Genomic DNA, 14,236 nt, shown 5'->3' with positions numbered 1-14,236 from the left:
CAGCTTAAATAAATCAATAATACAAGATAACGCCAGAAACACAAAAATATGATAATTGTCAGAACATATATGGCAATATCACTTTAATGAAAACTCATTCAGGTTTTGCGTCTCTTCTTATATCTCATGTCGTGGGAAATTGGTTTCGCTACTGTTGTCATTAGGTTTAATTGTTAAATACTAACGACCTCAGGTAAGGGAAATGGAGCTAGCTGGCAAATGCCCCCAACGTGGAAGGGCACAACGCCACCCGGTTCAAGAAGGGAAAAGGTCACAGGAAAAAGGATAGGGAGCGAAGAACAGGAGAGAGAGTAGGAGGGAAAGGGCACGGCGAGCAAAGTACAGGGCACAGAATAAAAGAAGAAAGGGCAGAGAACACAAGAATAGAACGTGCATCTGTGTCACGCACTCGTAGGTTGGGGCTTAACGTCGGGCAAATGGTTTACAAATTCATTAAATAATTCAATAATTAATAGATTCATTCATTCGGTCATTACCTCTGTTATATTATACTATACATTTAAGCGACTTGACCACTGTTTTAAGGTCAGGGAATTTTCTTGTAAGGGTGACCTCTTTCGTTATTCCTTTTTTGTTACAACTGTTCGAGATTGGAACAGTTTGCCATCGAGCATTTTATACATCACAGAAAATGATGCTTTTTTCCACGCGTTGAAATAATTTGTTCGTGTATTCATTCAAGTTTGTAACCTCCCCGCTGTAATGCCCTATGGGGCGATGCAGGTAACTAATAAATAATAAATAAATCAATCAATCTTAACGATACTTCTCAGGGCGTTACACAGAGGGCGGTGTAAAATCCTAATTAATTATGCTACAGTATAATACCTAACGCATCTTACATACTTATATACGCATGATACGTAGAATACATTATAATTGCTACTTTAACTAACCATATAAAATGAACGCAAATGGAAAATTTCTGAAATAATGATTCAGGCAATGATACAGGTATGCACGCACAGCCATCACGCGCGAATAAAAGGGAAACACCCGCAAGGTACTTGGACACATAATATATACCCTAGAATTCACATAAATATCAGGTACAAAGACTAAAAACGAAAGAAATTAGTCTAAAAAGGAACTGGAACAATAACAGACTACGTCACGGATCAAAATGTTCAATCGGGTGCCTAAACATACCACCTCGAAAAATAATACGGGCTACGTGAGTTTGATTCATGTTAAACGTGCGACAAGCGGGAAGCATAATGCCGTTCGCTCTAGTACATGGTAAGCCGGCAGCCAAGCCCTAAATAACTCCGTGTTTGACGTCTATATGTGCTCATCTCCCAGGCTATCGCATTTGCGCTCATGTGCACATATTTGCTATACCGCTTATCACACCCTTCTAACTCCCCAAGCGATTCACGAACACGGGCTTTTTTTCGGTCAGTACCTATCTAATCTGATAAACCTGTTTTGTTTTTGTTTTTTGCTTTTTTATCATCCATGGTCGGGTATTTACTGACGCTTCCTCTGATCAACGGGTCGTTTATTCAAACGACGCAAGCTTCGTAACAGGAGATATATGCCAAAAAACGACCTAAACGAAAGAGGAAGTAAACAGTAAACAGGACGCTTCCAACAAATTGTTTATTCGTTTATTTACTAAAGGAGAACCGTTGTCCGTCACAGCCCTTGCCTGTGAACGACTTAATTCACTAATTTATTCTCATGTTTATTCCTCTACGCCGCGCTTAACTTCGTAGAGTTGCGCGATTCTCCGTGAAGCAAGCGCACGGGGTGCAGATTTCTGGAATAATCAGCTTCCAGCAAGAGCTGTAACACCGTCTCTCACAGCTAAATCTACCGATACTCCACTTGTCTCGTATCTCATACTCTCTTACTCCGCATGAGGGCCGATTTTGCCAGAAACTACCGTCTTATCTCATAGCCTGTTCGCTTATCTTGTCCCTCTTTCCGGTTGACGTTACCGCGCCTGCACGTTCTATTTTTTTTTTTTTTTTCGTCTTCCCGCGGTAGGCAAGCACAACCGCTGCCCGGCGCGCTTTGCAGACACCGCTAAAAAACATCCCATCCTACCTGTGTCCGAGCTGCCGTGCGGTCGGCGTCTACCATGCTCGCAATGGGCGTCGGAAACCTTTACGCACAATGGATACTGGCGATATTGCTGTTCGCCGCCTCGACCGACGGTGAGTGAGACGTCTCGTGTCCTCGCTATGTTTGTGCTTCCGCCATTGGCCTCCAGCTTGGTGGCGCATGTGTTTGCGTGCGTCTGACGCCCTAAGTGTAAGACCACGTGCGGCAAATGTCGGTAATGTGAATTCAATCTTTTTGAAGTGTGCGGTCGAACTTTTTTTATCGCAATGCGAATGCGGCGAAAAGAAATAAGGTTTCGGATTTCGGGAGAAAAGCTTTTTCACGAGAAATTGTCCTTTTCTCTTTATGTACAGAACTAGGGAACCTACACCTTCTTTGTTTCGTCCCAAAACCTGGTAGCATGGATAAATGCTGGGTTATCTGAATGAATAAATCGACAAGTGGCATGTAACCTTATAGTTTCGATCTGACAGTGTTCAACTCTGCGTACTGCTTTAACATCCCGCTGTGCGTAGTTTCGGAATAAGCTGTCATCACGTACGCCTGTTGTATCGTTTCAAGCAGGCTAAAACTGACGTCATGAACTAGATTTCACGTATATATATATATATATATATATATATATATATATATATATATATATATGGCCTCCAAAGTGCATCTTCGCAAAACTAACCTAGCCATGTGCGGTAGGAGCGCAAGGCACGACGTTTACCTGTCGAGAATTCGACAAATAAGGGCTAATACGACTAAAACGGCTCTCTTAAGTCTCAAACCTTGTCATGTCAGCGTTTTTTGTGGTCTCGACATACTGGCCTGGTCGCTCATCTTTCATTCATAAAAATAATCATTGCTTGAGCAGCCGGGTTACGTACACAGCGGCTCACTGTGTGATGGATGTCCGGAATGTGATGCAAGTACTGCAATAGCTTGCTGCCGTTGCATAATTGGTGACCCTCTTTAGCCGCTATCAATATTATTCGGTGAAGTTATTGTAGTCGTAAGTAATCTGAATTAGGGCTAGTATAGTAGCATGAATTATTCTTCCTTATACTTATTATTCTTCATTGGCCTTAAGCAATGTCATCATAATTAATATTAATTAGGTGTAAGTAATCTTAATCATCCTTAATTATTAATATGAGCTTAGTCCGCGTAGGGTAATGACTCATATATAGACTTAATTACATGAAGTACCTTTATTTATATTGATTAGGCTGAATTACTTCCCCGATAATTACGCTCGAATATGCTAATCAATTTAACCTAGAATAATTTTAATTAGCCACGCTATATATAAACTTAAATAATCGTCATTGTGCGTGAATAATTTCATCGTACTTAGTCTTCATTATGCTGCTTACCCTTCACTAGTGTGAAGGGACCTTATTTAGGCTTAATCAATGTATTCGTAAATGTTCTTATTATTTTCTAATTAACCTCAATTACCCTTAATGCCTTTCCAGCGCTCACTATATATAGTCATAATCGTAAATATCAGCAGTCATGCGTTGTTGTAATGCATCGTCATATGTGTACTATATATATATATATATATATATATATATATGTGTGTGTGTGTGTGTGTGTGTGTGTGTGTGTGTGTGTGTGTGTGTGTGTGTGTGTGTGTGTGTGTGTGTGTGTGTGTGTGTGTAGGACCCCGTGTATGCCTATGCAGCGTATCGTGTCACGCGTTAATGACAGACGGACGGACGAATGTCCGAAAGAAGTAGCCATGGAATGCTTATGATTAATATCTCTCGTTACAGCAAGAATTCCTGACGTGACGACAGTGTTAGTGCCGAAACGTGGCAACAATTGATCTAGTTACTATGAAGGATAGTTTTTGTCTTTTTTTAATGTGATGCATACTCTTTAATGTTAGTGACCAAACAATGCCAACATCAAAATTTAATTTGTGAGTATCTTATGGTACTATTCTTTAAAGATACCGTATCAATCCAGCTGCCTTCAGGACGGGATAATCTACAATGGATCACATTCATGTCATCAATCAGGTGCAGCAGAAGTTTCATGTGGGCGAGTTGGTTTAACATACTTGAAGAAAAGAAATGAGCGCTACAAAGACGCGGACTATAAGAAGAACATGTACAAAGGACAGGCGCTAACTTGCAACTAAATGTTTATTTGAAGAAACAGGATTTATATATATAGAAACAAGAAAAGCAAAACCGTGACTTTAGGACCCCTCTATCGCATCAGAACAGCAATCCATCTTTCGGTAAGTGCCATTGATGGGCAGCTAATGCACGTGCCCTCGTCCTTTGCAATGCAGAAAACTTCTAATATCTCTCTTTCTAGTCACTCTCTAGAACGTGCCAGAAGCCTGGTGTCACGAAGATACGGACGGCATTTGTGAAATTTACAATGTTCAGCCAGATGGCCCCCGCATTATTCTTTATCGCCCAATTGTGTTCACGCACCCTTTCATTGTAACACCATCCGGTTTGACCGATATAAACCTGGTTGCAGCTTAGGGGTATCTCATATACGACACTTCTAGTGCATTCCGCGTACTGCGCTACATGTTTCTTAGAGCATGGTTCGGGTTTTGCCTTTGTCAGCATAGGGCATATCTTGGTCACATTACACGGTGCGCTGAAGAGATTAACATTCTGCCTTTGCGCAACCTTCTTGAGGTTGTGGGACACCCTGTGACAATATGGAATCACTTGTAATCACTTTCTATGAACTGGCTTCTCTTTGTTAATGCCCTCCTTTAGCTGTTTGATCGTTTGAAGAAGCTTATCACGGACGCTAGAAACCAAATGTGAAGGGAAACCGGCTAGGCGCAGCCTTGTAACCTGGTTGTTAAAGCTGCTTTCTACTTTGTGGATGCAAGATTTATTTAGAGCTTTCTTTAGACAGGTCATTACAACTGCTCTATTTACTAAATTGGAGTGCGCACTGTCATATGAAACTGGCTGCTTGTTCAACCTTGGCTGGTATTCCAAACAAATATGCGTGTTCATTAAAGGGAGATTGAGGTCCAGGAAGCGAATTCAATTATCACACGGCCTTTCGTACGTGAAGCTTAGAGCCTCCGAAGCATTCCTAAATGTTTTAATTGTCGATTCTACAGTGTCATCTAGCCTCGACCCTAGTACCACGTTAACAACCACCAGGTAGTCATCGACGTACCTCATTCCAGAAGGAGCAGATGACTTGGTGAAGTTAGGTTCAGTAGTGCAACCGGAGTGAATAGTGACCAGTTTCTAGAACATTTGAACTTTTACCTTCAGTCCAATGTCGTTAGTTTCCAAAACCAACAGTATGTAAAACGTAAGGGTATTTGCATTGGTTCGTCGCTTGCACCCATTCTTTCAGATATCTTTCTGAGCGCCTTTGACAAGTGTGTAAATGGCATACTGGATCAGTCATGTGCTCCTTCACAGTCAGAGTCAGATCACATCACAGTCAGAGCACGCAGTCCTTCTGGTATCTAGGTGTTGTCTAGACCTGCTGTTCATGTACAGAGGACAGACTAGTGAATCGAGGCAAGTCTTCGAGTTTTCTCTGTGCCTAACCCCGTGAACGCAATAAAACACGCATATATCCTGCGCCTTTACGGAGTCCTGCCTGGTCCTTTGGTTGACGGAAGTCTAAGGTGTTCCCGATTCTATTCGCAATTACCTTAGTAAATACTCTGTAGGCAACGGACAGTAACCTGATCGGTCTATAATTTTTCAAGTCTTTGGCGTCCCCTTTCTTAGGGATTAGGACTATGTTAGCGTTTTTCCAGGATTCCGGTGCGCTCGAAGTCATGAGGCATTGCGTATACAGGCTGGCCAGTTTCTCTAGAACAATCTGCACACCATCCTTCAACAAATCTGCTGTTACCTGATCCTCCCCAGCTGCCTTCCCCCTTTGCATAGCTCCCAAGGCTTTCTTTACTTCTTCCGGCGTTACTTCTGGGATTTGAAATTCCTCTAGACTATTCTCTCTTCCATTATCGTCGTGGGTGCCACTGGTGCTGCATAAATCTCTATAGAACTCCTCAGCCACTTGAACGATCTCATCCATATTAGTAATGATATTGCCGGCTTTGTCTCTTTACGCATACATCTGATTCTTGCCAATTCCTAGTTTCTTTTTCACTGCTTTTAGGCTTCCTCCGTTTCTGAGAGCATGTTCAATTCTATCTATATTATACTTCCTTATGTCAGCTGTCTTACGCTTGTTGATTAACTTCGAAAGTTCTGCCAGTTCTATTCTAGCTGTAGGGTTAGAGGCTTTCATACATTGGCGTTTCTTGATCAGATCTTTCGTCTCCTGCGATAGCTTACTGGTATCCTGTCTAACGGAGTTACCACCGACTTCTATTGCACACTCCTTAATGATGCCCACAACATTGTCGTTCATTGCTTCAACACTAAGGTCCTCTTCCTGAGTTAAAGCCGAATACCTGTTCCGTAGCTTGATCTGGCATTCCTCTATATTCCCTCTTACCACTGACTCATTGCTCGGCTTCTTATGTACCAGTTTCTTCCGTTCCCTCCTCAGGTCTAGGCTAATTCGAGTTCTTACCATCCTATGGTCACTGCAGCGCACCTTGCTGAGCACGTCCACATCTTGTATGATGCCAGGGTTAGCGCAGAGTATGAAGTCTATTTCATTTCTAGTCTCGCCGTTCGGGCTCCTCCACGTCCACTTCCAACTATCCCGCTTGCGGAAGAAGGTATTCATTATCCGCATATTATTCTGTTCCGCAAACTCTACTAATAACTCTCCCCTGCTATTCCTAGTGCTTGTGCCATAGTCCCCTACTGGCTTGTCTCCAGCCTGCTTCTTGCCTACCTTGGCTTTGAAGTCGCCCATCAGTATAGTGTATTTTCTTTTCACTCTACCCATCGCCGATTCCACGTCTTCATAGAAGCTTTCGACTGCCTGGTCATCATGACTGGATGTAGGGGCGTAGACCTGTACAACCTTCATTTTGTACCTCTTAAGCTTCACAACAAGACCTGCCACCTTCTCGTTAATGCTATAGAAGTCCTGTATGTTGCCAGCTATATTCTTATTAATCAGGAATCCGACTCCTAGTTCTCGTCTCTCCGCTAAGCCCCGGTAGCACAGGACATGCCCGCTTTTTAGCACTGTATATGCTTCTTTTGGCCTCCTAACTTCACTGAGCCCTATTATATCCCATTTACTGCCCTCTAATTCCTCCAATAGCACTGCTAGACTCGCCTCACTAGATAACATTCTAGCGTTAAACGTTGCCAGGCTCATATTCCAATGGCAGCCTGTCCGGCCGTAGTCCTCCATAAAGAAAGCAACAAAATACCAATAAAGAAAGGCGTCAGGCAGGGAGATACTATCTCTCCAATGCTATTCACAGCGTGTTTACAGGAGGTATTCAGAGACCTGGATTGGGAAGAATTGGGGATAAGAGTTAATGGAGAATACCTTAGTAGCTTGCGATTCGCTGATGATAGTGCCTTGCTTAGTAACTCAGGGGACCAACTGCAATGCATGCTCACTGACCTGGAGAGGCAAAGCCGAAGGGTGGGTCTAAAAATTAATCTGCAGAAAACTAAAGTAATGTTTAACAGTCTCGGAAGAGAACAGCAGCTTACGATAGGTAGTGAAGCACTGGAAGTGGTAAGGGATTATATCTACTTAGGACAGGTAGTGACTGCGGATCCGGATCATGAGACTGAAATAATCAGCAGAATAAGAATGGGCTGGGGTGCATTTGGCAAGCGTTCTCAGATCATGAACAGCAGGTTGCCATTATCCCTCAAGAGAAAAGTATATAACAGCTGTGTCTTAACAGTACTCACGTACGGCGCAGAAACCTGGTGGCTTACGAAAAGGGTTCTACTTAAATTGAGGACGACGCAACGAGCTATGGTAAGAATGATAGGTGTAACGTTAAGGGATAAGAAAAGAGCAGATTGGGTGAGGGAACAAACGCGAGTTAATGATATCCTAGTTGAAATCAAGAAAAAGAAATGGGCATGGGCTGGACATGTAAGAGGAGGGAAGATAACCGATGATCATCAAGGGTTACGGACTGGATTCCAAGGGAAGGGAAGCGTAGCAAGGGGTGGCAGAAAGTTAGGTTGGCGGATGAGATTAAGAAGTTTGCAGGGACAACATGGCCACAATTAGTGCATGACCGGAGTAGTTGGAGAAGTATGGGAGAGGCCTTTGCCCTGCAGTGGGCGTAATCAGGCTGATGATGATGATGATGGTGATGATAATGATGATGATATCCTGCGCAAACTTCACCGAACGAACCTGAATAGTTATTTACAAGTTGGAGGCGTCATATTCACTTCTTGCCAGATCGTGCAATATAATCAAGTGGGTCTATTGTTTCCTGCTTTCCCCTGGATTCATGATGGCGACGCCATACGTCACGTACTTCTTCAGTGCCCCAAGCTTGATAACAATAAGCGGTGGCTTAAACAGAAACTTCATGCTCTCAATCAACGTCCATCTTGCACTCTTTTCTGGGTATTTCATGCACGAACATCAAAAGCAATATATTGGAAATATTCAGACTAGGTAGAATTAGTGCAATTCCGTGGTGTGCCGAACTCTTTCACATGAGTTTAGATATAAGTGAAGCACATCTGACGCCACGCTCCGTTTTAAGGCTTTACGTTGGCATCGAAACCGTTAAATCTGAGAATAACGCAGTCGTAAGAGATGCTGCTGATAACGGCCCTTCCTAATCAGAAGGTTGGCAGAGGGGTATCGAATTCAGGAATAAAAGACAAATAACATCGCCGCGTGTGTGTCCTCTTTTCGTCGTGTTGCTATTGCGCATAAGGCCGGAAAGCGCTCGCCTAATGAATAATTGGGCAAATACTCCTATAGTTAATGCAGATTTTCGCATTCCTCCCACAGCGTCGGATTCCACCCGACTATGCAACGTGACGCAAGTCCACGAGTGCTACAACGGCATCCTCACAAGGTTTCTCAACGAGTTCACACGTGGACCACTCAACGCGAGCAAACTGGAGACCCTGTGCAAGTGAGTACCATCATTCCTAGCGTGCTCACAATAATACACTTGCGTTGTCTAAGGTGGACCAGATAGACTATGAAGCTTCCTATATAAATATGGCAGTGTCTAACGTTTGCAATGTTTAACGTGTTATGAACGATTGTGCAATCACTGCCATACAAAATGTTCAATTCCACGGAAATTTCGGGCGCCTTCATTTGGCGATGCCCTGTTGTAAGGCTTTCCGCTGTGACTGAACCTTCCAAATCGTTAAAATGGTGGGCCGTTTTCACCTTGAGTTGCCTTACACGTTCACATGGCTGTGTCTAAAGTCACTCAGCCAGCAAGTTACTGCAACATAAGAAGGACACTCACTCTCGTTCATGTTCATCATTCTACTGTTCATTTTCTTGGCGGCCGGAGCTTCTTTCTTTGCATAGAGGCCTAAGTACACTCCCACATTTAGGCTTAAAATCGTAGGAGGACGCTATGTTTGACTAGACTATGCTGAAACATGGCGGAACAGGAAGTCTTCGTACTGCGACCATGTTTGGAGAAATAGACGCGACGTCCAGAAGAGAGTGTCCAAATTGTGGTTTTGAGCAATTTGTCAAATATTTTTTTACGATCCTTTATATATACGCTGAAAAATCTAAATTTCTGGAAAAAGATGTACTGGAACCGCTAAGCCCTATTTGTAGCATAATTGGGCATACGTATGCACATATGTTGCACATTGATCAGTTGTCCTAACAACTTTAAAAAGAATGTACGTAGTTAATCACTTTGGCCATTCCTTTGTGCGACATGCATAAATGGACGGTTTTTACCTCCCTGGTGCAGGGAATATGACGTTGAGTCATTGTGCAACAAGGACCTACAGCCTTGTTCCGACACTCACCCTGCGTTGGTAGACATGGAGAAACTGTACAATGCAATATACGAAGACGCCTGCAACGACACGAACTTCAAACTGCTCAAATGTAAGTCGGTTCGGTAGCCTTTAGACAGAAAGGCCTGTTGTGTGGTGCTCCACAAAACACTACCAACACTTCAAATAAGTGAACTTCTGACTTCACCCTGTAACTACAGCCTCCGAGTCCCATGGGCCGCCGCGACGTCGTTCGATGGGACAGGGACAACTTTTCTCCAGGCTCACGGAACACACAACGAACGCCCTCTGGCGTCCCCTGTATTGCTGCATTCTCTGCACTCAAGAAGCCACGCGAAGCAGTTCACAACTGACGTCTTTATTATCACCGGCTGTATTTACTTAAAGCGGCAATGCGGGCCTGCCATACCCATAAACAAATGTTTTCTCTCTGTGTCTCTATCTGCCGTTACCATGCTGAATGAATTCTTGAGTTAAAATGGCAAATTATTTTTGATTGAGTCAAGCGCGCGTGGATGTTAAGAGATTTGGGTAAATCAGCTCATTGAGCTTATTTTCTTCTTTGCTGGTTCCCAGCACAGGCACAGGTGAGCTTGGATTACCACTCTCGCCAGCGATGGTCTGCCCTATCAGGCTCTTGAGTAAATCTTTCTCCGGACTAAATCTGCTCGAGCGACCAGGCGCTGGTCGCACGAGTTGCGTCATTAGCATGCTCAAATAGCAGAGAAAGTCAAGTTACAATCCCACAGGACTCGGGTTTTGATCCCGTAGTCGTGGCGAAAGTTCATTCGTTCACTTTCTTTTAGCGCATATTTCACGTTATGGTCAGTATGATGTTCTTCTCATGGTAAGAAAAGTATGGCAGCATGTTACCCTCATCTAACACGTGAAGGAGAGAGCCTGCTGCACACTTGGTAATGCATTGAGCTATAGGATCGGAGGGGTCAGATTTCTTGCAAGACATAACGAGCCGCAGTGTGATGTAAACGTGTGGCGAGCCGTTGACTTCGAGCTTCGGCCTCCTCTCTACATTGCCGTCTCGCATCGTCGCGTTGCTGCTTTCGCAGTTCGGCTACTTCAGCTCGTTTTCGGCGCTTAGCTGCAGCTTCGCACGCTCCTATAACGCGGTCGGACTCGCGCCGACGACGATTTGTCTTCTACTTTACGTTGCCTCCTCTCAGCAGGCCAGCACTCGCGGTCGAAAGCATTGCTCCCGCCACTTCGCACGTCGCACCTCATTTCTCACTTGTCCAGCATACTCGGCCATAGCGCACTTCCGAGGAGGTTACGCGATGCTTTATTGATGGTACCGTTGCTTGTTTTAGGCTTGTGCTTTAGTGAAACGTATACTTTTCTGTATCTTGTATGCTTACGGGAGTATGGGCCATTGCCGATAGTGATATTTTTGTACCACTCGACTAGACGCCGCGTTCTTTAGGTATGAGGCATTGCAACGAGCCACTTAAGTATTTCGCCTTAAAATTGGCAAAGTGTCCCTCGTATAGTCATCATTGCGGCACGGTGCACTAAATACATGTACACTATAAGAAAATGATGCAATGCCGTGAAACCGTCGTTGATCATTCTTTAACCGCCTCGTATTTTAGTACACTTACGGTTGCCTCTCACTTAAGGGCCATGCAACCTCCTTCTTTTATTTATACACTGTCTTCGTTATCTTCTTCACAGCATTTGTGCCAATGGGCAGGTGCGCTCCACTTCCACTGATCGAGACTTGTCTGCGAGAGAAGATGAAGGAGTTTCAAATGTCCATAGATGACGCCAAGAGCAGTTGCAAGTGAGTATCGTCAAGTGAGTTGCAAGTAAGCTTGCTCTGCTATCATCACCAGCCAGATCAACTGGTATGTGTTTGTTAGAGGCAACAAACTGGGTGGCACGACCCGATTGCGCGCACTGACGTGGTACTGAAGCAAAAAGTATGAAATGTTTTCACCATTTCAACATTTATTTCCTGTACAGTAACATGAATATTCATGCGCTATCAGATATGTAAAAACATCGTTGTCTTTCGGAACTTGGCCTTCGTATATACTTCAAATGTTTTAACAGATGTAATCGCTGAACAAATCAGGTGATTTAAGGCGGCCACCAGACCACCAGTCTCAAGATGTTAAGTTAAGCATCGCCAGAGCGGGAGCCATCAAAAAAAAAAAAAAAAAATGTGTGGACAAAGTGACCAAGGCTATGAAAACAGGTTTATCGCTCAGGTTTCATGCTTTCGGCATTTATTCTCAGTGTTTCCCAGCTACGCCACCTGATCTTCATCGGAACATTGCCAGAGGTGCTGAGCCGAATGACAGGCAGCAGTCCAAACGTAAATCTCAGAAAAGCCACGAGCGCTGTGGCAGGCTTTAACCCGGAAACTGAGTGGTTACAATTATATCCACCACGCCGCGCCTCAACCCCATTGACATCGCTGAGTATAGGCCCCCGCATATATTATTCGCACATAATTTCGGGTGAAGATGTGTCCCTCCTGTTTGGTTCAAGCCCCAGCAAGTGCTCAGAGCATACTCCAAGCACTCCAAAAGAAAATATTCCTACAATTGACACGAACACGCCGCTGTTTCGTTGGTCGCAGAAAACAGGTTTGCCAGTCTAAAACCAACTTTTAGGAGAACTGTGAATTGGGCTTCTTGGTATTGATTCATAATTCCCGAGTCGTAATTCCGTCCTGTCGTTTCGTGTCTCCCCTTCGTCTCCGTTGTTTGCGCTGTATTAAAACCAACAATCAACACCATTAAATGAACAAGCACACCTATTGTTTCACGTGGATTACTTGTACTCTGTATACAGCGCGCTCCTTTAAAGATGTGGACGATTGAACAACGCCACAAGACGTGAAAGCATGAATACCATCCATTCACACACCGTCATTGACGTGGCTAAATTTACCGCGTAGTATAAAATGTATTACAGCCGCCTTCAAAGCTTTCACATTCTGTTTACGCATTTATTTGTCTCGCTCTGACGTCTCAGCCACCTTTCGCGCCCGCGCGCAGTGATCTTGGAGCCGCGCTCACCAGCTGTCTCATTGAGCCAGGACCGTCGTGCTTGAAGAATCGAAAACGTCCTACGTACGCTAAGAAAACAGTGAAGGCCCTGGTGGAGAGCACGGGCTGCAACCCCAACGACGGGAACCCGTTTGTGCAAGGCGAACAGCGACCGCCGACAAGTGAGCCTATCATGCTTTGATAATTGAGAATATGCGCTTCTCTGAAGGATCCACGAGTCCAGTGTTCAATGACAGGGAGTGAGAAACCTTCATTTTATCTCGAGAGGATAGCCTATCGACAGACTTCACACCCCACTCCTGGTGAGGTGGTGAGGTATAAGAAAAAGCGCCGCCCTTTAGCCCAAAAGGCGAAGCATCGATTGCGGTAGCAAATCATTAGACAGCTAGGTTACTAGATTTATCGGCTATATAAACTGAAGTAAACATTTGCATATTAACTAAATTGCCGACAATCGTGCCTTGCTCGCACAGCCAGACATGAACAGATCTCACTCGATGACCGCGGACACTCACTGTAAGAGCACTCGAGTTATGAAGAGCGGCAGCAGCAGCGAGCGAACGCCTCGTGCCCCCCCCCCCCCCTTTCTTGGCGCACGCGCTCCCCTTTCCTCCCTTTACCGCACAACGTTAGGCGAGCGGGAGGACGTCGCTCATCAAGCCACCATCCTTCTCAGCTCGCCTTCTTATGCCTTCCTTCACTCCTACAGCCTACAGCATACAGCGCCGCGGGGCCCGATGGGATGTTGTCACAGTTCGACATCATACAGAGAGAGCACCACAATGACTGACTGCACAAATTCGCCTGGTGTGTCCTCGTTGTTTCTATCTCAATAAAAAGGTAATGTGAGAAAATAAAGCAAACATACCTTAGCACACACGCACTCACATATATACACGCGCAAAATCGACCAACACCAACACAAAAATTTACACTGTATCAATGAGGCCTGTAACCTACCGAAAAGCTACAAATGCCTTTGTGGGGCGCAGTTCAGAACCAGGACGCTCGCCAGGAACCAAGAACATCCGCAGCTGAGTCGCGTGTCGTATGGCATTTTCATAGCTTTCCTCAAGACAGCACTAGTAGTAAACCACCTGCAAACACAAATTAGGTGGTCCAAGTCATCGTCAACAGCTCAGGTTGGGCACAATGCCGTGCTGGAAAAACGCCTCATGGTAAGCATGACCAAGAGTACAATAAGAAATACTAGACATAAACAGAGTACACCGTCAA

At 44.5% G+C, this 14,236-nt stretch overlaps 1 protein-coding gene across 1 annotated transcript in view; it reads left to right on the top strand.

Annotated features, from left to right (window-relative positions):
- The first annotated feature begins 1,935 nt into the window (after nucleotides 1-1,935).
- The window catches only part of LOC126540619 (uncharacterized), a 38,054-nt gene continuing 25,753 nt past the window's right edge, over nucleotides 1,936-14,236 (top strand). The window contains exons 1-5 of the mRNA XM_050187461.3: nucleotides 1,936-2,183; nucleotides 8,974-9,100; nucleotides 9,917-10,056; nucleotides 11,655-11,763; nucleotides 12,989-13,161. Coding sequence (XP_050043418.1) covers nucleotides 2,108-2,183; nucleotides 8,974-9,100; nucleotides 9,917-10,056; nucleotides 11,655-11,763; nucleotides 12,989-13,161 — 625 coding nt within the window. The 5' untranslated portion in view covers nucleotides 1,936-2,107. The remainder of the gene's footprint in view (nucleotides 2,184-8,973; nucleotides 9,101-9,916; nucleotides 10,057-11,654; nucleotides 11,764-12,988; nucleotides 13,162-14,236) is intronic.

This window comes from Dermacentor andersoni, chromosome 2, assembly GCF_023375885.2.
Source record: "Dermacentor andersoni chromosome 2, qqDerAnde1_hic_scaffold, whole genome shotgun sequence".
Taxonomy (NCBI): domain Eukaryota; kingdom Metazoa; phylum Arthropoda; class Arachnida; order Ixodida; family Ixodidae; genus Dermacentor; species Dermacentor andersoni.
This window is presented reverse-complemented; position numbering and strand designations above follow the sequence as displayed.